We start from the raw sequence: 27,630 nt of genomic DNA on the forward strand, positions 1-27,630 counted from the left end.
TGGAAAGGATTTTCTCTCGTTTCTGTGGACAAAGGATCAGTGCAGATGGAAAGAGATTTCTTGCACTAATACTGACTTTAGATTTGCCGTAGCTGTTTGCTAACCCTCTGCATGGACTTTGGACAAAGTTAACGAGGTGAGACTTAGTTTAGTGCATTCCATGTAAAATCTTGAACAAACCAGCACTGCAAATACGAAGCATGGCGATTAGATTAGATCACTTCAGGGTTTCAGCCTCCCCAGAATAAACATCTGCTCCCAGTGTCATAAATAGAGAGGTACTGCACTTTATGCAAACATGGCCTTGATCCAAAGGAATGTCACTCTTTACTTCTCTTACGTATCTTCCTTTGCTTTCCAGTCCGTACCAGACCGTGCTTCTGTGTGTGCCCTTCTTTTGTTTCTTTTCAGTCATGTAGGAGTATGCATTGTGACTGCTCGGTATAGAGTGCTTCTGTTGCTTGTTATTGAATGCTAGCTCTGGTGTCATTCCAGCTCTATGTGCTTTTTGTCTTTGAAAATCAATGGAGAGCAAATTAAAAAAGAACTAGTTTTCTACTGGTAACTTTCATTTAATAATAATAATAAAAATATTCCTTTTATGTATGCTCATGATGACAGAGGTTTCTAGAGAGGCCTGTTTGAGAGATAAATATGGTTTGTGCTCTAAATAAGCATCAGGAACCTTTTTTTTTTTTTTTTAGAAAACCTTGATGTCTCATAGCCACTCTCAACCACACAGGAAAAAAATATTCCAGGGCAATGTTTTGTTTACAGCAGATGTTGCATTCTGCTGCAGTCTTGGTGTACAAGCAAGTCAAGGGTCTTGGGAATTCTCCTGAGGTCTTAGGGAGGAATTAGCTAAGATAAAGCTGTGTTTGTGCTGCTAGTGTAGTAGAACAGGTAGAAGGAGTGAGGAGATGCAGGTCAACATGTGTAAAGGTAGCAGGAGAAATTGAACTGCAGCATGCTCAGGCTCTTCTGGGACTTTGGAAAATGCTGAGATCTTGTTCGTTTAAATACTGCAATGACTGGGAGCCTTGCAGAATTGGGTTTGCAAGGGAGGAAGGTTTGCCTAAATTCCCTTAAAATGAGGAAAAGAAGAAACATACTGAAAATAATTGAGTTTCTGGTGCTTTAAAAGCTTCTTAATGTTCTTCGAGTTCTTTTTTTTTTTGTTCTGTGAAAGTGTGTCCTTTTGATTGCTGTTCAAGCTTAGCAGAGTACAGTACATCTCGGCACAGAATGAGTAAATGAGCTCAGTTCTGCAGCTGCTATTGAACAAGGATGTTGGAGCATGCCTTGGCTTATCAGCGAAGGCTGCCTAATATATTCAACCCAGCCTTACCTGAGTGTGCTCTGCAGCAGCAAACCCAATTAACTATTTTCATACCTGCTCTATGAATGGTGTAGCAGTTATGGCGGTGCTTCATTTTATGGTATTTCTGTAAGACATGCCAGAGTGTGCACTGGCCATTTGTCACACATCTTCGTTGTTATCTGCAGCCCTCAAAATGCACCAGGAGCTTGCCACGGTGCAGCCTTGACAGGGCAGCTTTGGAGCAGAGCGTGGCCCACTAGTTTAACATTCATTAGTTTCTAAAAGCCTTCTGAATCAGATTTGAGGGCACGAGGAAGAGATTTACAGTCTATCCTACTAGTGTGACAGAATGTTCCTAGTCAAAAAAAAAAGAGAAAATGGGCCTCTCTGGACCATTCTAAGGGGTTTTATTGTTTAGCTGTTGCTTTTCAAGATGCCTCAAACTATTTGGCATTGCATTTGTCTGTTATCTTCGACTTGGTCCTCCCACAGAAAGGCAAATACCTGCTTTTACAGAATTATTAACAACAATAGATGAGCTTACGTATCAATGAAAATTATAGATGTTTCCCAAGGCAATTGATTTAAATGGAGTTAAATTTAGTGGAAGCTTCTATTGGTATAATGAATGCTCATTATAGAGCCTAATGTGCTTTAAGGGCTTGAAAACCTTCTCAGTAGGGAAGTCTAGCTGCTGTTTTCCAGCAGGGGCACAGATGCTGTGCAATGGTAGCGCTGTCACTACAACTACTTCCCATTGCTATGCCGGAACATTTCTGTTTAACCTTGTCTGCTTTTTTTCCCTCTTGCAGAAGATCACCTCCCAGCTGGCTTCCCAACCATTGATATGGGCCCACAGCTGAAGGTGGTGGAGAAGGCCCGCACAGCCACGATGCTCTGTGCTGCCAGTGGTAACCCCGATCCTGAAATCTCCTGGTTCAAGGACTTCCTGCCTGTTGACACTGCAACTAGCAATGGGAGAATCAAGCAGCTCCGCTCGGGTAAGGTAGCAAAGCAAGTAAGCGTCTCATCAACTACACTCTTCCTGCCTTTTCTCTTGATGCTATTATTTTTCTTTGTGATGCTGAAATACAATTCTAAACTTAAATGTCAATTTGATTAGAGGTTGTTTCTCCAAGTTTGGAGCTGATCATGTCTGCCAGGATATTGTGGCTTGTTATAAGAGATGGGCATGGACATTCGTTTTGGAACATCAGCCGGATTTCTTTTTCTGTAGACCAACTTGACGTTGCCACAAATCCTTGCTAGACTCAGTCATTTTGCTGCCAGCTCAGCAGGTCTTAGCAACCCTTGCACAGTGCAGATCAGTATAATGAGATGCTGGTTGAAATTTTACAATCAGTGGTCATGTACTACTTCACTCCTTACAGATACACTCTGCAAGACAATGCTCTGCTTGCTGTTGAGATCTTTATCACTCTTGCTATGTGACACTACAAGAATAAGGAAAAATCTAAGAAGCAGCAATCCAATGGATTTCAAGGGAAGGTGGATGCAGTTCTGAAATATAGAATTTCTTGTTTGTTATTTGATAAGCTGAATACTAGCTTTAGAAACATAGACATTTAGTTCTTCTGGGTGGCTTGGAATGCACTCATTTTAGTGAGAAACTCTTGTTTTTCCACTGCGCTGTTCAGTCTCTCAGGACTGTAAAGCCCATTAGAGAATTAAAGAAAATAAAACATCACTCTGTTCACTTGATGAAAAGCAGCTCCCTGGCGTGAATTGCAGAAGATATTTAACAATGCATAACATCACTATATAGCAGCTTTAGCCTGGGGAAAAAAAGTCCATGGTATCCTGCTGAAAATGCAGAAGGACCAGAGCTGAATTGGCTTCATTCTGGAAAGATCTTGTGCTTAAATAAGAGACAGAATGTCTTGCCTGGCCGTGATGTGTCTCTGGGCACTCAAAAACCATTTGTTATGAGTGCTGCTGCCAGGGCAACACTATCTTCCTCCTAGCAAGGTGAATGTCTTGACACATTTCCCCATAGCAGGAGTCCTCTGCATAAATCTGATGATGCTTGGATAATAAGAAGTAGGATTTTACTTGGGGGAGTGGGTAATGAGACATCACTCTCATCAAAAATAGAACCCAGCCTGACACTCCTGATCCCACCTTGATGTACCAGTGAGCGCTAATTATACTAGTGCATTTATGGCTTATGAAATTTCCCAGTGACCTTTAGCTTATCTCCCCCACAACATGGTTTAATCTAGATCTGATTGCGCTGAAAGAAAATATCACACTTGTTAATTATTCCGAGAAGCTTTAGGAAGCAGCAATGGGAAAGTACACATGGATGTGTTTCACTTCACAGCTGACTAAATCAGCATCAGAAATTACCACAAATGAGCAGCAAGGCAGCTCCTGATGCACTTGCTGTATGTTCTTAAGCCTCTTTTTCACAAGCACTTGGCTGCCTCTCTACCAACTTCACAAGTTTAGTGAGATAGAAAGTTTGAAAACAAACCAGTAAACTCCGTCACTGTGTCCAAGTTTTGCTTCCTATTCGCTCTTCTTCAGCAACATCTCAATTGAATATTTCACCTGGGATTCAAACTCTAGAGCTGGCTGCTTGCTGAAGACACAGTAATTACCAAGGGATGTGTCAAGGGAACCTTTTAGAAATCAATGAGCAGCACACATTCTCAGACTTGCAAAAGGAATTGATTAGCTCTCTAATGTAGTAAGGGAGGTTTCCACAGTTCAGTGCAAGAGAATTCTAGATATGAGTGAAGCTGGTGATTAGATACCAGGATTCACCAGGGCTCTGGCTCCGCCGCAGCGTGAGTGGGGAGCAAGAAGTTTACCACTTCTCACGTCCCAGAGCTTCAACCCCTGCTAGCATCTGTGGCTCCTTCCTGTGTTTCTGGCCAATACAAAATAGGGACTGCCCCTTGAAGTGCCTGAGCCCCACTTATGTGGCAGCAGTCTCTCTGCATGAGAAGTGTGATGGGTTGGGCAGTCTCTGATGCATTCCGCAGGATGCTAATTGAGCTTTCCAGCCCTACACCACAGTGGGGCAGAATTATTTTTCAAAGAAAAGAATTTAAATAGATACCTCATTATATGAAAGAGTTTAATAGTTTGCAAAGTCTCTGCTCCATTAAGATCATATCTTAGAGCCAGTCTGGCATATCTGCAGGAATGTCAGTTTATACTGTCTCAATCTAAATATACGCTCATTTAATTTCATTTAATTAAAACCCAATAAAACTTAGACAGATGTAATATAGTTAAAATAGTTACAGCACAGTGTCAGCTCAGTATTGCATATGTAAAGTGTCTGACTTTCAGCCAGTACATAACATGTTATATTCAGATGTCCTAAATGTAGGTCATAAAGGTCAAAGCTGCTATGGACTCTAACTCAGAGTTGAGGAATGATTTTTCTTCAGGCTTCTTGTGTGGAATAAACAGCTGAAGAAGCACAAGCTTGGGAGAGGTGCTGTCTCCTGAGACTCAAAACAGTATAGGCATGCAGTGCTCTGAGGGCTTCAGGCCCATCTTTGAACTCACATGCAGACGGATCATGTGCCTGAGTGGGCTCTGAACATCACTTTCTAGAGGTGTGTTTGTCTCAGGTCAAAGTACTACAGCCTGAGGTTCAAAGCAACCAATCTGTCATCTTAGGTTCTTTTGACCCTGGAGTAATGGTGTCAGTAGCAAATATGTAACTTATGTCTACCCTGTGCCCTGCTATCCTTATTTCCTAATTGCAGCGATTTTTGCATATATGCATTTTTCTTATTAAACCTCCTGTAGTTAACGTAACTTTTTATAGTTAGAAGGCTTTTTCCTCTTTCCCCCGGCCCAGTACATAGATCTTTCCTCCAGAATAATGCTTAATTCATTCTGAGTCCAGCTCTTGGGTTGTTTTGCCAGTACGTGTTGAGGTAATTGCTCTAGAGATGAGAACACAAATAAACACAGATTTTCATCTCTGTTATCACAGATCAAGGCAAAGGCAATGTCTCTGACTCATGCTGGTTGTAGCAAAATTCTCCCTTGCTCATCTTGTTAGTACTTCCCACCTCTTGTTGAGAAGCTGCTTTTCTGCAAATGCAGTGACTCAGGACAACTCCCTGTTCTTGCCAAGGGTGCTTAGCTTTGGTCATTGCTTCTCAGCCACTGACACAGAATCTGAGGCCAGCTCTGGGCTGGGAAACCTCCCCAGCACACAAGTTCATTTTAAAACCTGTTTGGCTGAACTGATTTTAAAACGATCAGGGGACTGTAGTAGCAAATAATGCCCATAAGAGGTTCTGGCCTTCACGGGTCAGTACTGTACCTCCAACCATGTTTTAAAATTAGTTCATGATGTGGCAGAAACTGTCTCAATACAGACCAGATTGTACTGAGGCTTCACAGCTATTCCATAAGGATTCTTGGTTCACAAGCTCCTAAAGACTTCAAAGCTACTGTGGTGGTGTTCACACTCACAAAACTCTTGAATACTTCCAGTGAGTTTCATACATGAATTATTCTTCCACCTTGTTCTTCAGAAAGCTTCTGAACAAAATGTCAAATTAGAATAAATAAATATCCTGACCGTTAACAAACAGATATCTTTGCCATGTGCAGAAATTCCAGAAATTCAGGGAGCATTGCCATCTTGCATCTATTAGAGAATTTGTTGTTACAACAAGCATCATTCTTTTTTAATCACCGTCAATTAACTGAGTTACAGAACCGTGCTGTAGACCCTATTGTGGCTTTCAGGCAATTAACTGCCAGTGAAGTATCAGAGAGGACTCTGCAGGTGACTTCATTCACTGCCTGGGAAAGTGTGGGTGCCTCTAACGAAGAAGCAGTGGGAAGCTGCCCACCAGATCACCTCACTGCATTTATGCTCGTAGTTTCCAGCAAGCATTTTCATTTTAGTCTTGGTCCCGTGGGAAGAAGCATTACTTATGTGGAAACCAAAAACATACCCAACACAGGCGGGAGCGAACCCGCAGAAAGAGGTGGTGCCTGTGAAACGGCAGCGTGGATGGTGACTGCTCTATCCTGCTCCACTGCTGATAGCCAGCATTCAGGCCCCAGCAAAAGGCATTCAACTCCTGGCAAGGTACAACTTCAAGTCCAAACAAGAGATAAGCAACAACCTAAGACAATGACTATAAGAATAGCCCAAAAGAATGGACATTGGATAGTTTTATCCAAGAAAAGATCAGGAAACCCACACAGGGGATGGATGCTCACTCAGAGAATGGACTAACTGGATAAAGGCTGAAACAATAGCATGGCCAATCAATTGATAGTTGAAGTTTTATGTGCTTGAAGAACCTGTACTGCACGTCTAGGTTTTTTGTGTCTGAGGCCCACACAGCGGCAGTGTGATTCACACAGTCTTGCCATTGCAATCAAGATTCACGTTTGCATTACCCTAATGCCTAGTTGTGGCCAGCAAGAGCTTTGATTTCTCTCTTTGACGTTGCTTTGATTTTTTTTGATAGGGATAAAATAGTTTCCTATAATGAAATGGTTTGTCTGGGAAGAGTTGATGTCAGCAAAGTGAAGTGCTTTCTCCAGCAAAGTCTCCTCTGCGCCGGAAATACTGATACAAGTAATCCCAGGGAATTTTCCAACGTCATCCTATGTTTTTCCTTGCTTTGGCTGCTTGGCTGCTCACTTCCAGTACATCGGGATCAGCATTTATTCCTGCTGAAGTGATTGTATGAGGTGTTACTCACCCCATGTGCCCTCAAATCACCCTAGGCTTTGAAGTTTGATCTTGAGGTGCCCTTTGTATAAAGTAACCTCGAGATCACAGGGCACAAGACGGCTTCAATAATGGTTCATGTGATGGCACCTCTGTCACTTGACAGACTTGGCAGGCTCTCTGTGGCCTACGTGCTGTGATCCGGTCCTTGTGAGAGACACCATGAAACGACAGTAGTCAGAGATGGGTTGTCATGTGATGTGAAGAGAGAATAAGAACTTTGATTCCTTCTAGAAGAGGAAATTTAGAGACCAACAGAAAAACCTTGTTCACTCCCCCTGACAGTGTCCTCTGCACAAAGACTGAACATCTTAACTTTGCAAAGGTGAGAGAGACCCAGAACAAACAGTGCACCGAATATGATGTGCCTCTCCGCTGCTCCCACAAGGATTGGCTTACATTCAGAGGCCGGGAGAACTGGGACTTAATGCAGGAAAAACGAGCTGGTCACACTTGCATGTTAGGGAATCTGCTTCAAGTATGCAGTTGCTCCTAAAGCTCTGTGTAGACAATTGCATATTAGAGGAAGGGTTTAGCCTCTGCAGGGAGTAGATCTAAAGATTTGCTGCAAATCTTTTCAGTTCTAGGAGAGAACAACAAACCCCATTTCTGCCAGATGAGAGAGAAGGAAGTCCTGTTTTCTGCCCCTTGGGCTTGTGCTCAAAGTCATTGCACAGTTCCCGTGGGAAGTGACACACTGTGGTGATGCTTTTCTTAATTCTGAGAACGATGGAAGGGGGTGGAGGGAGGCCCTAGACCAAACAGAACAAAAATAACCCTTGGCAAACTTTCCAAACACGCAAAGAGAAATAACCCCATTTTCCATGGCTGTGCTTTTCTGTGCAAGTATCTCTGGGTATAAGTATTCCATCAAGGGCAGTGATAGTTACTAAGATAGATAAATAAGCAGCAGATTTATTATTGTAAGGGAGAGATTACCTACAGCTTCAGTGACTGCAGATCTTTCCTGATGCTTCAGTGATGTGTGGATAGAATGCGTCAGAAAATATAACTAGACATAAAGTTAAGATGGGGTAATGTCATCTTGGCAGAGGAAAATGCTAAAATGAGTAGTTTGAATTGCTGCTCCTGCTTAGAGAAAGGACTCTGCCTAAAGGAAGGGTAGTTAGGAAAGACAGAGAATAAGTATAAATATTGTAATTACTTTTTAAGAGGCAAGTTAAACGTGCTTAAAATATGCTTCTTTGTATTTACAGAAATTCTTTTCTGTCTTTCTTTCCCATTGGGTGATCATTGTTGTGGATAATGGAATGAGCTGTAAATCTGAGATACACGACACTCTTGTATGCATACTGGTATTTATTAATCAATACACTGAACATGATCTGACACACTGTGTCCTGTTTAACCCTGTTTTTCTGTCTGTTTAAACTCCTCAGTTTTCTTTGGTAAGTGCTTGGTATTCAGATCTTACAAATCTGCATAAAACCAACACATACCATGAACTGCCTATGGATTCGATCTGCATGAATCTCTCCCTTATACTAACAGCCTTCATATGTGCAAAATAAGACCAAGGGGACAAAAGTAGGGAGCAGAAGGGTTCCCTGCCAATTTGCCCAGCTGGAGCATCTCCCTGTGAATCATGCATCATTATCGATCGTGCACTGAACTCAAGACACTGACCAGTGGGTCTTCCACTTGCTAAACACATTGACCTCAGAAACAAACCTTTACAGATCACTGCAATAGGATAACTGAACCTCAGTCCTAGAGAAGCCCTCCTTATAAGATACTTTTCATTACAGCATGTAAAATTATCTCTGGTGCCTTATAAAGAGGGTGGGATTCCTTCCTCCAGCTAGCATCCAAATCAGGCAGGAACAACAGAGATCAGGCTAGCGTGCCGTTGTTACGTTACCAGAAACCACTTCGTTTAGAAATACTTCTCTGTGTAAAGTTAATTCTGCATGACACCGATTTCTTTGCTGCAGGGGACCCGATGCAAGTTTTAGGCAAATGCGGAGAATAGCTCAAAACTGATTTGTTACACTCTCTCCCAAGTTTAATTTCTTTAAGCAAGCAGATTTTGTCCCACTGGTCATTCTAACATAGCGAAACTGCACCTAGTGCCCACTGCCATGCGCTTGCCACCCCTCCTGCCCAGCACTCGCGTCACACAGCCCCAGGCCACGCACTCCTTGTTCTGTAAGGAATGAAGGGGCACCGCACCATCCTCCCGACGTGTCCTCCATCTCAACTGCTTGAGCACTGGTGGAATGAATGCTAGCAGTGAGGCCAGCCGGCAGCGGCACTCAGCCCGTGCCGTGTCCCCAGTGGCAGCAGAGGTGAGATGCGAGGCTGGGTGCTGCACTCCTGGAAGCGATGAGCTTTACTAACCCTTTGAGAGTGTCACTCTGACTTTTACTGCACATCAGTTTCTTTTTTGTTTATTCCTATCGCGCTAATACAAATTCTAGCTTGAAAAAAAACTTTCTGCTTTTTTAGTTATAATTTTCTTCCTTTCCTCTTTGTACTAATGCTTCTCTCTAATCTTATTTGCATTCAAATTACCTCACCAGGTGGTACACCGATCAGAGGTAAGAATGCTGAAATGTGCCTCCAGTTGTCACGTCACTCCATCTCCTGTCTGCCTTGTCCCTTCTCCTCCAGTGTTGCTCATCTCCAGCTTTACTCTCAGCCCTAACTCCGCCAGCGCTCTCACTCATCCGCACTCTCCCACTAGTGTGTTTATTTTGGTTGGTTTTTAGCGTGACTTCTTGTAGACTCATCCATTGCGATTTTGCACTGTTGAAAGGGGGTTATTCAATGGAAAGTTTGCAAACTGGAAAGCGGTCCCCAGCCTCTGCCATGGGAGGGTTGGCATCTCCTGCAGCTCCTGCAAGGCTCTGAGCTCCCCGCACAGTCGTGGCCTCTGGGATTCCTTTCTAGTGGGAGGGGGCTGTGTTACGTGAATTGCTTTGGTGTAAGTAGGTAACATTTTCACAAGAGAACAAATTCTCTTCTGCTGCTGCTGACAGGCAAGAAACTGTAATCAGAAGGAGATCAGTTGTTGAAAGTTTGAGCAGATCTGGCTCTGGGATGTTGTTTGCATTGCCTATATTTGCCTTCCAAGTGTGGCAGCAGAGTGGGGAAGCGCTGCCCCAAGCCTCCCATTCAGAGTGGAAATGCCAGCAGTGCTTTGTAGCGCAAAAATTTGGTTAAATAGATGAATCGGAAACGCATCTGACTGCTTTAAGCCTTCATTAATTAAACCCACCTATGGTTTGACAGCCCAGTGTGCACAGTCCCTGGCTAGTTTTCAAAGTCTGTGTGCACCAGTAATGACTTTCCAATTGGAGTGTTGTCTTTTCTAGGCTAAACACTCAAAGCTGTCCCTTCAGATTAACTTTAGTCTGTTAATCAGCGCTACGTGCTGAGGCCCTCCTGAGTTCTCTTGTGAGTTTGGTTACCCCTGTTGACTGACCCCTGGATTTCTCGACAGAGTGACTACCGCTACAAAGTGACACAACCTCATTCGTTCAGTTCTCCCCTTTTCTCCTCTCCTTCCCCTTTTCCCTGAATCACTGCTGGAAGTTAATAATCTGACTCTGGAACTGGTTCTGTTGCTGGGGGTTAATGTTTTCAGCTCCCGTTAAGTGATTTTAGAGCAAATGTGAATTGCCGTTTGATGTGTATTTGCATTAAGTTGCCTCTGTAGTAAATCTGGGTCAGGGAAAAAGACTGCAAACCTTATTTTGCTTTGAATGGGCTTACATATCTGTCATTCCTCCCTTTGGAACGCTCACGATTGACAGCTGTGCTGTTACAATCTCCTTAAACTATTTCTTCATCTCCTATTCCTATTGCAAATCCTAAAACGAAATGACAGATGGAATGCTAAGTAGCCGAGTGCTCCCCGCTCCCAGCCCGCATGCAGCGCGGCCGTCCCGGGGCCTCCCCGCGCTCTCGCCCTGTCTGATGACATTAGTGACTCAGCACCAGAACCGCGTGGATGCTCCATACGTCCTGCTTGGGAACCGAGCGCATCTCTGTGAAACAGAACCATCCATCTCATGAAACATAACTTCCCCACACACACCCCCCTTTCCCACCTCCGTTTGAGTCCTGATGAGGTATTTTGAGAATGTTCTTGACATTATTTAAAATATATGTGTCCTGTTTGAATGTCAAAGATGACATTTCTGTGAGAGCAAACAGAAGCCACGTGCTGCTCTCTGGCTTTTCCCAGAGGATTTCTGTCAGCCTAATGCCTTTTATTTAAAACGGAGGTCATTGAATTTCTAAAGATAACGACAGATTAGATGAAAGTGCTTTTGTGATGGTGAGGTTGTGTCTGTGTAGAAGTGACTGTTCTGCCATGTTCTATATCCAGCTGCACTCTTGTTCCTCATTAAGGTAAGTTGGATGCTTTGGAATCCATTCATTTGGTCTGAAAGGAAGGGTGAACTAATGACTCTTAACGAACCCTTTTGGTAATGATGTTGGGGGTGGGAGGGCAGATTCGCTTTGATTTGATGGCTGCTGTGACTGTGTCTCTGGGAGCCGTGTGTGCAGAGCCTTTGGGAGGATCAGGTGATACCCAGGCCTTTGAGCCGCAGCAGCAGAGGACCCACTTGCAGGGAGCAGCACGAGGTTAGGAAGGGGATGATCTACGAACATCTTCCATGCACCCCTCACCAAACTGTAGGAGATTTTTCTAACCGTCTTGTTTGATCTTCACAGCACTTATTTGGTCCTTTCTGTCCAAGACATCTCTGGCTTCCCTGAAATGGGAGGAGCCGCCATCTATAATTCATAAGTCTCAGTTTGTAGCTTAACTCTTTACCCCTTAGGGACTGCCCCGGGTAGTAATTAAATCTTGAAACCCCTATTTGTTCATCAGGAAGACGCAGAGCTGGCAGGCGCCCATCACGTTAGGCAATAGCTGACTGCTTAAGGTAACCCACCGATGGTATCAGCAGCTCCACGTTTAAGCACGTTATGCTCCTTTCTTATTTTCAAAGCAGAAAATAAGGTGTTCGTTTCTAGCATTTCTCTGGAATTCAGCTCGCTCAACCGTGTGTGAAACCTGGCTGCATTTTCCTGCCCCAGGCTGTGAGACAGCAGAGCACAGTTGTGTTTCAGGTGGGTGCTGGACTGAGCAGGCATTAGATCGGATGCACACGAGGAGGTAAAGAAATACCATCATCTCAGGCATTATCCCTCTGCAGTCAGATTTATTTGTTACTTTGCTGTCACCACAGGAAATACTGAGGTTCCTGTACATAAGAGTATTTCTTCCCAGCAGACGTCAGCATAGCAGAGGTCTGTCTGAATTAACTTTAGATCAGCTCACTTGGGTGTCAGAAGCTGTCTGTCTGAGAAGCCAGGTAAACACTCGCACCACCTTCTGTGTAGCTGCAGCTAAACCTTTCCAGTCCCGAGTGAACTGATCTAAACACAGCTCCAATATTCCTATGCCATCCTGAGAGCTGGAGCGTAAAGCTATCCAGAGAGATTAGAGGAAACTAAAAGAATTTTTCTGTCTTTTTGAGCATGTGTTTGTACATTTGATTGCACTTGGTATGTGAAAGAATTTTTCCCGTTGCTTGAGCTTTTTTAGACACGCACACACACAAAAAAAGAAAACAATTTAAAAACAAGAAGATACGTTTGTGGAGCAGACTGTGTCAGAGAGGCGGTTGGGTGGGATAGCACTGGAAAGGTTTGTCATGCCACATTTCTGGCTGTCAGGCTTCAGATTGACTCATGTCCCTTTAGAAACATACACAGGTAATACTGTGCGTTTGACAGTGCTGTAGCATTGCTTCTGATGCAGAGTCCCCTGAGATCTCCTTTACCTGCTGGTGAGAGATCAGAGCATCCTGAAGCTCCTATATCTGAAAAGGAGACCGATGTGCTGCAGAGCACACTGGGTTCTCTCCCTCCCTCTGCCCAAGTCGTGCTCAGTGGCGGTGGTCAGGTGCCATCAGCAGCTGCCTCTGGAGCACAGGAGAGCGATTTCTCACCAGCATTGCCATCCAGAACAGGTCCCTCGCCTGCCTATCACCGGCCTCTCAGGCGTAATGAGCATAGTGAACACTAACAACAAAAATACATCTGTAGTGTGTTTGGTTGTGTAATTGGTGCTGCTGATGGCTAGTGGAGGTGTGGTGCATTCATTCCTCTGTAACAGCTGGGAGGTGCTGCTGTTACAAATGACAACGAATGAATATGGGAAATGCTTATTTTCATTATTAGTGGCTCTTGTGTGGTTTTGGTGTCCTTCAGCTTTTCACAGCTCCCAAAGCAAATGTTGGTTGTCTCGGTCAGTAGCCGGGGTGTCACATTGCAGCCCCTTGGCTGTCAGGGCTCTCATATTGTCCCTTTTCCCACTGTGTCTACACTTAGAGTTCTTGTCTCAGCTGGCCTTGGCTCCAGCTCTGCTCTGCAGCTCCCAGGATTTTACTAGGAGGATTGTTCTAGAGGAGGGAGTTTTTAGCAGAAGGGAGATTGAAGCCCTGAGCAGTGGCTGAAAGGCTAAGAATGCTGCTGCAGGATAGCCAGACAGTGTCAGTTTGGAATAGCCATGTGCTCTAGCATGCAGGATAGGCATGTTGTGCCTGTTCCCAGCTGCCTGAGGCTAAGGGCCCGGGTTGCACCGCTGTCTTCATTAACACCTGCATCATAAGGGCTTCTGTGACAGCAGACTGGTTCCTCTGCCTCCTTTCATTCCATGTCTAATTTTATAATGGGGCAAAAGGTCATTCATTGCCCTTGAGCAAATACCCCATTAGAGTAACAGGGCAGCTCCTGCTGCCAGGACAGAGCTCCCACTACAAGGATGCAGAGCAGTGTCTCAGAGCTGCTCCGTGCAGCGCTCTCTGGGTGTTTGTGTTCTGCTCTTGATGAGCTATGGAGCAGGATTTCAGAGAGATCAATTTGTATGGCAGCTTGGAGCTTTTCCATTTGCTTTGTCACGTAAAGGAGAGTGACAAGCCCTCCGTGGTGCAGCAGCACCCAGCACTGCCAAGAAGTGGCCCTTATCAGGATCTGCCTTCCCCGTGCTCTGTGCAGTGCACTTTTTAAATGCTTCTTTTAAGCACTGTCACTGCAACTAATGACTCTGCCTGAGCACAAGTATATTTGAATAGATAAGTATCTCGGAGAGCTGCAAATGGGGATGCTGTCGTGCCCGAGTTTAAAGAGCAAAAGAAAAGCTGGGAGAGGAGACTGGCACTGGCAGAGAGATAGCGGCATGGAGTAAAGGACCTACAAGGGATGGTTGTCAGTCAACAGAGCCTGCTCCTGCCCTCGGCCCCAGGAAGCTCTGCCTTGTCACCATTTTCCCTGGCACTGGAGAGCAGCCAGGGGTTTTCCTCGGGAGCGGACAGCTCTCTGATAAGCTGAGATGTATTATCGGGAACAGATCTGAGCCACAAGTGAGACTGACGTGAGGTGACAGCGCGGTGAGGGATGGCTGGCCCTCTTCTGCTGGGCCCTGCTGCAGCTGGAGAGCTGTGGAGGTTGGGTGCTGTTCTGCAGGGAGAGGTTTTGCTCTGATGTGTGCATACCGCTGCAGAGCCCCACAAGCTCTCTAACAAACTGTTCTGTTCTCTGCTGCTCTCCGTACACCTGTGTGCATCCCGATGGTAGTTGGTCCTCATGCATCTGCTGGAGCTGTGCTATCTGACTGCACGTCAGGCAAATGAGAAAGCACCTGGCACCCGAGCGCTCAAGGAGACCAGACAAGAAGTCTGCTATGACATCCTGTGTGAACAAGACCTTATTCAGCAACTTGCACAGCATAAAACCCAAGTAATGAATAAAAGTAAATCAGCCTGCCTAGCCCTGGTTGGCAGAGGCACAGAGGATTGTAAGATGAGATGCTGGCAGGGCTAGGAATAGAAATCAGGTCTCTACATCCCCAGTCCTTTGCGATTCTTGAAAGCAAAGATTTCCGTACACTGTTGAAGGTCTTTGGATGTAGCTTCCATGAACTACAGAGACAGGAGCTGCTCAGGATTCGGTTCTTCCTTGTCTGTGGATCCTCATGTCTTGTCCAGCCTAGGTTTGAATTCTGTGAGAGGTGAAGCTATTGCCCTTCTCAGGGATGACATGACCAGCCTGCAGCATTTTACACTTGCAGACTTTTTTACAAGGCTCAGATGCATTTAGTGTCTCCAGTTTGCTGATCCTAGCCATGTCTGAGCTTCTTAACTTTGTTCAGAAATCTCTGTACCCTGAGACACACTGTGCTCTCCTGTATCCATCACTCAGCTGTAGGCTGTTCTTCAAGACAACAACCCCTTTAGTCCCACTTACTGCCATCAGCGTGCTGTGATTCTTCCACTTTGTGCTGTTAGCTGTGCTCTTTATATTTGTCTAATGATGTTTTATCACATTAACTGCTTCTTTTCTGGTTCAGTTGAGAGGTTTCCTTCCTGCTTTCTGGGTTGACTCCTGACATGCCACAACCAACACAAAGCCAGAATCCCTTCCCTGATGTCCCTGAGCATTTGTAGACAGTTATATGTTACACGTTTACAGTATGATTCCAGAAAGCAGTCTGCTCTGGCTGCAGAGCTGACAGGCAATAATTTCATGTAACTCAGCTCTGTCTTCATTTTCTTCATCTTCTTTATGTTTTGCTCTTCTTCCTCCAGCACTGCTGTTAAGGTCCCTAGAGATAAAGAATAGGATGACTAACTGGCATTTAAGAGGCATGGTGATCACAGGATCGCATATGTTTAAAGGATATAAATACCAGTGATGTGCATTCGATGGCTGAAAGGGACCTACGGCTCGGTGTGTCTGCCTGCAGTTACCTGAGGATCTTGCTCTTTCCTTGGCAGGCACTGCCGCCTGCTCCTGAAGCTGCTTTCAGCCCAGGGATGAGAGCTACAGCCTTTCCCAGAAGGAGCCTGTTGGTCAGGGTGATGACATCCGCATTTTGTTTTTAAAGTTTGTTTTGTTTTGCAGTGTACAATTCCTGCCAGCCCGATGTGGGCACAGAAAATGAACTGTGCAGCACATGTGTGCCCACAGTAATGAGCAGAAATTAGGAAGGGGATAATATGTGGTGAGCTCCAGGAAAATCATCCTGACAGAGAGCATAACCAGTCTGTGGCATGAATTCCTTGAGGAAGTGGTGAAAGACCTATCACTCGGAGCATTTAAAATGGGATTGGACAGAACACAAGTACATTTACAACAGGGAGCAATGCTGCCCTGGCCCCCAGGGATGCACAAGATAACCTAATAGGTCTTTTCCGTTTCTAGATTCTCTTGATTCTCTGTATCTTGTCAGTGCTGGGAAGCTTCCTCCTGCTCCACTGCCTGTCATGCTTCTGTCTGCTTGGAGATGTTTTTCACAGGCAACATGTAGAAATTCACTCTTCTCCCTGAATTAAGCAGGAGAGCACTGTAGGCTTTGGACTATGGGTGTCCAGAGAGTGCCTGGGCTGGGGGAAGCTGGCAGCTGCTTTTGTTAGTAGGTGGAAAGGCTCCTGCAAACAGGTTTCTCTGTCTAGCTGAAGCCTCGTTTCCAGCACTAATGCAACAATAGGGAGGGCTCTGTACATCATTTTTATTATATGGCAGAACTCAGGGAAGTTCATTTTTCCCAATGACATATAGACTTATGCTACAGTCTCAATTTATCCTTCTAAATAATGTAGGTGGCAGTGGTTGATTCACATTAGTTTTTCTTCTGTTCTGATGATATGAAAAACTGAGTTTGACCTCTGCAGCTTGAACCAGCAAGAAGGGGAAGGCAATTTCTCCAGCTATTCTCCGTGCTGCTCTCAGTGGCCGTTTTGAACCGTGGCAGGCAGAAATGAGTTCAAATCCTTACAAGCAAAGGGGTTAATGTTCTCTTTTAGTTGGTATATGGCTTGTGAGCAGAGTTCCCTTCTTCCAGGCACTTGGAGGCACTTTAAGAATTGCTGCCGTACTGCCTGGGGGAAGCAGGCAGAGCGCTGGCCATGGGCTCCTGCCATGCCAGCTTGTTGTCATAGAGTCCTGCTTCTTTCCTTCTCTTCACCCCCCTCTTTCAGCCTGTGTATGGAGCCCCAGTAGGGGAGTTTGGTGCAATCAGTTTTGCAGTCATCTGCAAAACGTCATCACCTGGCATGGTCACTGCACGGATTCCTCATGTAAGTTGTTACTGTGTGTGCTCTGACAATTACTGCAATTATTTCATGTGCCCCTAGTGTGTCAGCCTTTCAGGGATAGGGTCAGGTCGTGTCCCGAGGAATCTGAAGGCTGGGCTAAGCAAATGTTCCTGGCCCAAGGCTGGAGGAGCTGCTAGGACGAAGGGAGGCTGGCTGTCATGCCAGCACCATGCTGGAAAAATGGGTGTATTGTGTTGGTGTCTTTATCTGATGTCTTAAACTGAGTTTCTAATCGTTTTATATCAAGTATAATCCAATCTGAAAGGACAAGGAGATCACTGGCAGAGAGAAAGCTGACGAAAGGCAAAGTGTTTTCTTCTCAAAAGGGGATATTGGCTGGGAGGAGGGGTGGGGAGATGGGACTCTGCCAGCTTCTGCAAGGAGGTAGCAATTTGTTGAGCATTTCCTAGGCTTTATGTGCATCAGATAAGAAACAAACAGCTACAGTTAGTGGGCTTTGTGTTTGGCTGTTTTGATTAAAGGCTTATTAAAGGTCCTCTTATTAGATGGGAGTGCTATACCAAGCTGTAATTAATATGTGTGTATGTGTATGTTTTCTTCCTTTATTGCAGCAATGAAAACAAGCAGTTGGGTGGTTGGAAATGCATCAGTAGCTGGTTCCTTGTGCATTAAAAAAAGAATAACAATAATCGATTTCACAAGCTTCTAACAGCAGACTGGGTACATTGTGGCTGTATGCTGGTACCCTGTGGGTCCAGGGAACAACATCACAATATATTTATCCAGGAAGATACTTAAAAAGCATGGGGCACGGCCTTCCTTTTCTGAGGTTGTCTGTTCAATTACCAGGTTTGCCATAACCTGAATTGTCTGTGTCATCTTGTTTGTGCACAGGGGCTCTGCAAATAGAGAACAGCGAGGAGTCGGACCAAGGCAAATACGAATGTGTTGCAACCAACAGCGCAGGAACCCGTTATTCTGCCCCAGCGAACCTGTATGTTCGAGGTAAGAGCAGCTTCCTCCCAAGGAGGTTTCTCTCCTGCCCAAAGAGTTCTGGGGCTTTCAGCAGAGGAGTGTGTTCCCTCTTACTGCCACCGTCACACTTTGTGGATTGCCTGATGTGACCATTTGCTCAAAAAAATGGTGAATCGAGCTCAAGGGTATTGTTCATCCATGTTGGGTTTGACTCGTGTTTACTGGAAATCTCTTTCTGCTGTTTGCACGGTGTTCTGTAAAATGCTCAAATATGGGCAGAACTGGAATTTCTTTGTCCCTTGAACTCCTTAACTGTGTGTCATAGCTATTTTAATTGGGAGCGAGGGATGCTTAATCCTCTTAAGTACAAACTAACCTCTGGTGCAGTTGTATAAAGCCGGTCATGCTCTGATGCACCAGCTACAGGTGAGCTGGTACTTAGGCCTCTGCTTTGGAATGTGTATCTTTAAAAACTGAACAGCTTTTTGGAGTTGTCCTAATCCATCTTATATGCATCAATGATTAAGCCTCTGGGTATTAATGGCTCACACTGGGAACCTGCTGGAAATTAGCTGCAATTCATGTAAAGTGATTTTCTAATCATTATGCTATGTTGCCAATTCAAAAATATTTTCAGCACGCCAGAAAAACTAGCTTTTACATCAGGATGGTCTCTTGCTAGTTCTCTTTTTCTATACAGAAGCTGTTTTGAGTTAGCCCGGAAAAAGGCAAGGGCTAAATCTTCTGTACCCTGTCTGTTGATTTCAGCAAGAAAAAAGTGCTGCTTCATATGAAGCTCTGTATAACCAGAAGCACTGGTTAGGAACCCCTGACAAGTGTGGTTATGGATTTTCCCAAGGAGAGAAAGAAGGTTCTTGTGCAGGTGCAAGCATTATTTGCTAGGAAGTTAGAAACAGATTTTGTTTTCACATAGTAAATCAACTGTCTAATAATAAAATCTCATCTTCATTTCTTCCTTTCTCTGTTTTGAAGAAAGAAAATACAATACAATGACCAACACATTGGTTGGTATGGGAAGAGGACATGAGCGTGAACAAGTCTTCACATGATGTGTGTTTGCTTCTAGGGTTGTCTTCTGGCATTGTTGTCTTTCTTTGTTCTGGGGGACTGCTTTTCTGTTTTGCAGCCTAATTTGGATTATGAGAGTCTTTGGAAGACTGAAGGATCCAGTTAAACATATTCAGAAGATGAAGCTGTGTCTGTGCAGTGGAATCATTCATTTCACTCTCACAGTGTAATTGCGGATGATTTTAAACTCCCTCTATTCTTCCAAGTTCATTTTTCAGGCAAGCTGTACTAAAACTCATTCCGGATTGTCCCTTTGCACTCTGAGGGAAAGGATCCTGTCTACCATGTTGGCTGTTGTTGTGTAGGTCTGTATGGGTACCCAGCGTTCTTCTGCAGCGTTTGGGAATGGTTTGCTTCCTGTGGCACACTCAGATTCTTGGTACTCTGTTTCCTAGAGCAGTGTGGCTGAAAATAGGCACAGCAACTTCAAGGGATAGAAAAAACTCCTCTTGCAGTGCTCTGATTTCTTACTAACGAATGCTCTTTATTTAGCAAGTGAGTCCTGTAAGTCTGAGGGATGCACTGAGTCTTACACCTGAGTTGCTGTTCAGCAAGGTTCACCTGTCCTGTTTGGGCCGAGCACGGGCCTTGGGTGGTTGGCACGCGGTAGAGGATCCTGACATTCACTGAAGAAAGCATGTTCTTAGACATATGCCTTGCTGTTAACCACCATTTTCTTACACATAAATTTCTGGAACAAGCTTTTTTATTGCACATAATCTTTACAATGTCAGTCTCTAGCCTGTGTGATCCTGATAAAGCTCCGCTGTATATTTAAGACCGGGTACCCCATAAATTACTATCACATGAAATTCCGTGCATGCTGGGCCTAGGTAGTATTTATGCTTACATCTTGTGCTTACAGTTTATGATAGCTGATGTTGTACGGAAAATACCCTGTTGTTGCTCTGATAGCTATTGACTGCAAAAAGTTAGTCAAGCCACCAGGGTGTTTTATTTCTTTAGTGAGAAAGGGGAAGATGGAAATACCTTCCTTTCTCACATCTGGGATGTAGAATAAAGAATCCTTGGTGTCTTTTTCTCTTGTCCTACAGTGTTGTCATTGGAAGGGTCGGTGACATCCAGTAGAGCCTTTACGAAGTGCCTGCAACTTTACTGGAGAAGACATAAATTAATGCTAAATTACAGCGGAAATTAAGTGCATCTGCTGCACCACCACCACACAGTGGTTTCGTAATGATTGACCTCATTGTGGCCAATACCCAGGAAGTTGGCCACTTTCTGGGAAAGCACGGCTGAACGCACTGCTCTGCAGGTCTGAGCAGCAGCTCTAATTTCCACCCTCTGTAATTCTCAGGAGCGCTTGTAGCCGCTCTCCTTTACAGCCTCTTGTTTTATTAATAGTTCAAATGTTTGTTTGTCTCTTTGACTCTTGGGGTTTGTGTTTTTGATCGTGTCCTCCCCTTTCCGAGCCTCCCAGGTAATCCTTTGTGGGTGTGCTGAGCTGGAAAGCACATTAGCATCTTTATCATACTTTTCACACTAACAAAGGAAGATTCTGGTGGTGTAGAAGGAGCATCTAGGCACCGCTCAGGGCTTCCTGTATCAATGAAAGAACAGGAGGAGGAAGGAGCCAGGTACTCCAGCACCTCTTCTCTGTGAATCCTTCAGAGCCAGCACTTCTGCACAGATGGACTTCATTAAAAGTTAAAACATTTCCACACCAGGGATTTGTAAAGGAAAATGGATGCATTTTCCTTGAAGCTATTATTTTCATCTTACTAAGTGTGCTGGAAAGCAACCCTCAGAAGCTGCCTGTTTCGGGACTGACAGGTCTATCTGCTGCTGCTGCAGAGTGGGGACGGGGCTGGGGAGCAGCACTGGGAGCGGGCTCCTTCCTGCTGCTGCCCTGCAGCCCCAGGCATGCAGGGTATCAGGAAACATTAGAGGAGCAAGGACAGAACTAAAGCCAAGGGCAGAGAGCATGCGAGGCCACAGTGGCTGTCTGTGGAAGGGCAGCGACGTGTTCCCAGCCTGCCCCACCAGCACAAGCATGCTTACCATGGATTTTTTTCCTTCTACGAAGAAGCACTAATCCAGTGGTGGTCCGTGGCTACATGAACCTCAGTATCTCGTAACAGTGATTAGATTTGGGACCTGATGGTGCTGCGGGGAGAAGAGAAGGGAATAGAAACATATGGAAGATATGATTCCTCTAATCCACAGAGCTTACTGTCTAATTTAGCAGCAAAAATCCTAGAAGTTGATTCAAGACATACAAGAAATTGATTTAAGTGTAGAAGGGAAAGTGGGCCTTGCATGGAGAAAAGGTAGTGTCATCTCATTGTGCTCGCTGGGAGCACAGAATAATGCCACCGATTCACATGGGCCATTGGGTTTCTCTGAATGCATTTCACTCTTCGTTTGCCTACATCTTCAGGGACATCCGCACAAAGAGGAGTGTTTTCAGCTTAAGGGCTGGCCCTGTGACATTCCTGTGAAGGCAGTGGCCTCTGTGGATCTCTTTCCCCATATGAAAGGTTTTTTTCTGCCCTTCACTTTCTCTGTCTGTGGCGTTATTGTTTGTTCAGTGAAGGAGATGAGCTGAAGGACTGCATGTAAGAAAAACCTTACAAAACACTGTGGGGTTTGCAAGCTGTGTTCCCCAACCTTGCATACAGCAGCGAGCAGTATCAGTGCTATTAGAATAGTCCTTACAGGAGTAGTGACCACATACTTAAACAAGAAAGCTGCTGCCCAGTTTTGACTTCTAGGTGCTGCTTTCCAGCCTCCAAGGCAGCTGCACAGCTGCTTGTAAAGAAAAGACAATTTAAAACTGAAGTGTCTCCTCAGTCCCCAGATCACAAAGCAGTATATGAGATTGCCGTAAATAGAAATGGTTTTACTGCAAAAATCTGTGCTTTCTCAATCAGCCTTTTGAAGGGCCAGGCTGGTATTTCATGTGGCAGCGAGGAAACGTGTTGGAGCCTGAAGTTTGATTCTCCAATTTTCACTGAGGAGCCGTCACCCAACACGAACTGAGGGCTGCAGCTCCATCCCCAGCAGTAGTTCTCTGCCCTCGGCGGGGTTTTGCACCGGGAGCTCACTGAGATGGCCACTTGCAGCTGTGTGATGCTTGCTGCAGAGGGGACCTTGTGTAAATAATAATAATTCTGAATGACTGACACTGGCCTGGAGCAACAAGACTTGGAGCCTTCAAAAAGGACATTTTGTGCTTATGTAATATTATAACAGCTAAAATAGCAACGGCAGTCAAAGCTTGAGGGTATTGCCGGAAGAATAAAAGCTGAGAACGGTGGTGAGAGCAGAGCTGGAGATGCCTGAGAAGTGGCTGGGTAACAGAACACATTTGTTCCCAGCCCTGCCCTCCTGGCAGAGCTCTGCTAAGCCGCCCTGTCAGCTCAGATGGGTGACAGTCCCTGAGAAGTGAGAGGCACTGCTGGAGCTCCAAGGCCCAGCAGCCAGCAGTGAGGACAGGACCAGCGAGGGGACACCTGGTGACAGGCTGAATCCACCCGGATGACCCAGACTGCTGCTTTGGACAGCCTCTGCCCTGCACCATCAGAAGGCAAATCAGTCTGCACCAGAGGTCACAGAGCAACCAGCTCTGAGCTATTGGCGTGTGCCTGGGAAGGGCCATGGGTCTGAAGGGCTGTGATCTCCATGTGTAATCTCTGTGCAGCCCTGACCTCAAGGTGATACTATGACAGAGCCATGTGACACAAAGCAATGACCCCTCAATGAAGAAAGCATGCTCCTCTTTATGGGATCTCAGTATTTTTAACTCTTCCATTTCTGGGCACTGCTCCTCGCTGAAGCTACTGCTCTCATCAAAGTCATAGCAGCTGCACTTCAGGCAGAGGCATCTTTATTCCTTGCAAAGTCTTTTGGTGGTTAACAGTGAAATGCAAGGCTCAAGCCTAATTATTTGTAAAATGACCTTTATGGAAAACAGAACAAGACTGGCTGGTGGCTCGGTGCCTGACAGCACAATACAGAAATGGATTTGGAAGCCTGTTTCCCCCTCCTTACTGCAGTCTGCATAGACATCTGTGGAACAATTAGGTCTGCGTGTCTGTGCCGACTCAATGTCCACCCCCTCCCCTTTCATATCCACTTGCACAGAGGGTTAGGAGATTCATCTCTGGTGCTCTGAGATTTTCTGCTCTTAATTGAATTCATGGTGCATGTGTGTGCGCTCTGAATGGCAAGGGATGTTTGGGCGACCTGAGCATCCTGTCTGTCTCCGGAATGGAATATACTCATCACTGTGGCAGGAGTACATTGTTATTGTGTGTAATGGGAGGTTGTCTTATTCTCATGTAATCTGGCGTAAAAAAAGGCAATCTGTCCTTTTGTTCCTGTAGACCTTTAAAAGCTGTAAAAAATAAAATCTGATTTATGTGGAGTCCTTGAGACACAAGATGTGCTTTTAGCGATAAGCAGGAACAGGTTCATCCCCCTCTGGGTTTTTGTTCACCTCTATGTCTCTTGGATTCCAGAGTGGCTGGGTTTGCCTTTACATTAGCATCTTGCATAGCACCAGAGGGATTTCAGCACAGAGCAGATGCTCGCAGTTCCCAGCAGAATTGCAGAGCCAATTGAGATAATGAACTTTCTTGTTGCCTTCAGGAAAGTATTAGTTTTCCCTTCTGAAAAGCTTTAGAAACATGTTCCTTTGTTTGGGCTAGCTATCTAAACTCTGACTTGTGCATTCGCATCCTGGCCATAGCCCTGCCTTGTTTCAGGGAGCTGATGCCCGAGAATTCACAAAGCAAAGCTCCCCATAAGCCCAAGCTTATTCTTTCTGCAATGAGCAGCTGCGGTTAGAGTATTGCTGCTGCTGCAGAAAATGAGCGTGTCTGCAGCCCAGTAAAAGCCAAAGGCAATCAGCGTGGGGATTTCTGTCTGCAGAGCGCTGGAGCCACCTGACAGTCAGGACTGGCAGACGTGTCTCTGACACAGCCTCGCTCCTTGCTGCTGTGCTGCTTTCACCTTCTGGGGCAGCCTATCCTCTGTTGGCACTTCTGCTGTGCCATTGCTTGCTTTGTCTCCCGCAGACCTGCGTGTTCGGGTGATGAGCCAGGCAGCCCAGGTTTGTGAGAACGGGGCGGTGAGCAGGGTGGGCTGGGGGGCAATTCCAGCCTTAACCCTCCACCATGCCCACCTGAGGGGCAGGTGCCTCTTGCTGTCACTGCTCAGAGCCCTTTGTTTTGGGGGGAAAGGAAGAAAGGGAAAGAAATCAACACCAACAACAAAAAGACCTGTTGGTAAAACATGCCTCTTAGCTTAGGAATGACATGGATGGAGAACTGGAGATAAGACAGAATGTGAATGGGATCTGTAAGGAGACGAAACTTTCAATTTACCATTTATCAGGTTCATCTGAGATAAAGCAGCAGCTGTTTAAGCATAAAGTGAAGGGAATGGAGCGAGAACTTTCTGCCCAGGTGTTTCCTCTCTCCTTACAGCTGCTCCAAAATGCCCTGTTACTGGCTTTTATTCCCCATAAGCCACAAATATAATTAGAGATTAAGAGATAATCCGGCAATTAGTGACAAATGGCAGGCCCCAACCCCGTTCCAGTTTGACAGACCGGAAAGTAATCTGTTTGACTTAGCGTGTTTCACATGTGTCTCCTCGCCTTTCCAACTCTAAGCTCAAGTGTCAACACGCTGGGCAAGCTGGAGCTGTGTGTGCTGAGCAGGGCGGTCCCACCGGGCTCCCCGGGGCAGCAGCACCCGTGGCATGGACACTCTTCTGTGTGGGGCTGCCTGTTCCAGGGCTGCTGGAGCACCGTTCCCTGGGCTCATGCCCTCGGTCAGCCTTTCACCCGTCAGTTGCGCAGTCCCGGTGAGCGCAGCAGGTTGGTCCCCCTGGTTTGAAGCAATCAAAACAACTGTTCTGCTGTTCTCTTCCAAGCTCTGTTGCACTTCACAGGCCACGCTTGTAGCTGTTATTGGCAGTTTGTTGCCTAGTCTGTACCGTGTCAGTGTTGGTTAAAATCTTGTCCTCTAATCGCAGGAAATGGCTGACTGTCCTGTGCACTGTAAGATGCCACATGCTGTTCTCTAATTTGCAGCGTTTCTGCTGGAAAGCAAATTCCTCCCCCCACCTCCTCCTTCCCCCATCAGAAATGTGACTCATAAGCAGTCCTTAACTATCAAATCCACTTCTGTATTCTCTCAGCGAGGGTTCAATTACAACTGATACGCCGTAGATCCGTAGTTGGAGTGAGGTCACTCCTGCTAAAGAAATAAGATCTCCTTTGTCGATGAGGAAAATGCAACTAACCTTCTACTGTCTCTCCCGCAGGAACAAAATCTGGGACCTGCTCAATTCTCTCTGGGTGTCTTTGTCCTGATTTCTTGTCTGTCTCTCACTCGCAGCAAAGGGTACCAATGAGGCTCTCCCGAAAGTGAGCCCAGCCGAGCCTGCGCATGCCTGTAACTTGCCTAATATCTCTCTGCTACGTGTAGCTCTTTGTTTGGAGAGCGGGAGCAGCTCTTCATGGTAGAAGATTTTCCATCCACCACTCGGAGCTTTTCTTTCACACTTGATAAAATTCGGATCGACGTGTATATGCTTCTCCTAGTGCGTGGTCAACGGGTTTAAAGTGCCTTTGCCATCGTCTTTATAGCCAGAGTGGGTGCGTGGGAGCGTGTCCGTCCGTGTGATGACTGGAGTCCCTTGCTGTGTGTGTTTTGCACGTGTCTGTGCTTCCAGCACCTGGCCCGGCGCGGGGCCGCCCCGAAGCTCCCTCCATGTGAGTAAGCGTGGGTCCCTCCGCCCGGGGTCGGCCCTGCTCCGGGCCAGAGCGGTGCAAGAGTGGCTCGCTCCTGTCCCTGGTACAGAGTGGCCTGTGTGCACGGTGGGAAGTCGTGGCTGACCTCTGTAGTCTTGTCTTGTCGTTTCAGTGGTGTGCGGACAGATGAAGCTTGGCCTGTTTTTACTCTCTGTGTTTTTCCTTGTCTTTTTTTATTCCCTCCTCATCTTCATCGCACTCTGCCATCAAACAAAACAAACTTTCATCTCTCAGATCAGCGAGAAGGTTGGTCCTTTTCACTTCTTATCCATCTACAGTACGCCACGTCAGATGGGACTTTTCCAGTAGGGAGAAGAGAGCCATCCCCAAAAGGGGAGGGGGCCCCGCAGACTCTGGCTCCCTTCCGGGCACGGCCACAGTGTGCCTGATGAAATCTGCTTACTGTTTGCTGTGACTCTGGTGATGGCATTGATACATTGCTTGCATGTCTTTGTTGCTTGAGTTTTAAAATGCACAGAATACATTTTCCTTGCTAATACCAGCCAGGATGTTTTTTTTCAAAGATAGGGTGGGAGTAAGTGCATGCTGCTGTATGTGGGGTCCTTCTCTAACCCAGTACCTCTGCTAGGTGCCCTACCTCTAAACTGCTGCTGCTTTCTGGCCAGAGATCAAGAGCAGACTTTGGAAGTCAGAGTAGCTCCAGCCCTTCACAAGCTACTAGGGGGAGCAGGTCCCTCAGTTCCTCATGTGGCTTTAAGAGTTTTGACTTTCTCAGAGGGAGTAAAACTTGGTTTTGGTCTCAGCTGGAGAAGGACCTGCTTCTCCAGCTGCCCTCCTGCTGTCCCCACGCAGGCGGTGGCCAGTGCTGTGTGTTGGCCAAGGGCCCTTTGTGTGCGTGGTACTGGGGCAGTGTTTCCTCTCCTCATCCATGGAGTTGGGTCTTGCTATTGCTGCTAGGCGAGCAGGGAACTCAGGAGTGGCCTCAGCCGTTCTGGGATGGCCCAGGGAGGCCTTTGGTGACCTGCAGAGTATCTCAAGAGATATCTCCCTCACTGAGGTGCCATGTGGGTTCATCCACAAGTGCTGGAGGAAAGAGATGCTCAGATGGCCATGTGTCCCGGGGTTGCTCCTGGGTAGCACGGTGGGACTCCCTGGCTCCCCTCACACGTGCCATCAGGCAGCTGTGTGAGTTGATCTTATAATCATCACTGGAACAAGTTTTAACAAGTTGTCATAGCAGTTGTTCCACTACGCTGCCTTCACTCTGCCTGGAATGTGCTCTCATTTAGATTGTACAGAGACACAGGGCCCTTGTTGTTTACCAACTAAAAATAGATTTCACGGAGGATAAAATTACCTGGGCCCAAGACAACGATGGAAAATGAGAGCAAGGAGGAAAAAGAAAGAAATTAAAACCAAAGCCTAAAGCCTCCCAGATTTCAGTGCATTTGGAGCACCATTGTGATGGTTCAGGTGCCTCTCTGGACAACAAACCTCTGACAGGGCACTGGATGGTTTGGTTGCATGCTTCAGTGCAGGGGAGGCAGCCCAGAATGGATATAAGCCAGCAGGAGCAGGTAATTTCCCATTCCTTCTGTCAACCCCTCCTTCCTGCCCCACCAAAAATAGCCAGGTACGCAAATAT

The 27,630-nt window shown here is 45.9% G+C and overlaps 1 protein-coding gene across 1 annotated transcript in view; it reads left to right on the forward strand.

Annotated features, from left to right (window-relative positions):
* The window catches only part of LOC100542855 (receptor-type tyrosine-protein phosphatase F), a 98,172-nt gene that overhangs the window by 2,578 nt on the left and 67,964 nt on the right, over positions 1-27,630 (forward strand). Inside the window, exons 2-3 of the mRNA XM_031554934.1 lie at positions 2,134-2,322; positions 18,068-18,178. Of these exons, the coding sequence (XP_031410794.1) occupies positions 2,169-2,322; positions 18,068-18,178 (265 nt within the window). The 5' untranslated portion in view covers positions 2,134-2,168. The remainder of the gene's footprint in view (positions 1-2,133; positions 2,323-18,067; positions 18,179-27,630) is intronic.

This window comes from Meleagris gallopavo, chromosome 10 (assembly GCF_000146605.3).
Source record: "Meleagris gallopavo isolate NT-WF06-2002-E0010 breed Aviagen turkey brand Nicholas breeding stock chromosome 10, Turkey_5.1, whole genome shotgun sequence".
In the NCBI taxonomy this organism is placed as follows: domain Eukaryota; kingdom Metazoa; phylum Chordata; class Aves; order Galliformes; family Phasianidae; genus Meleagris; species Meleagris gallopavo.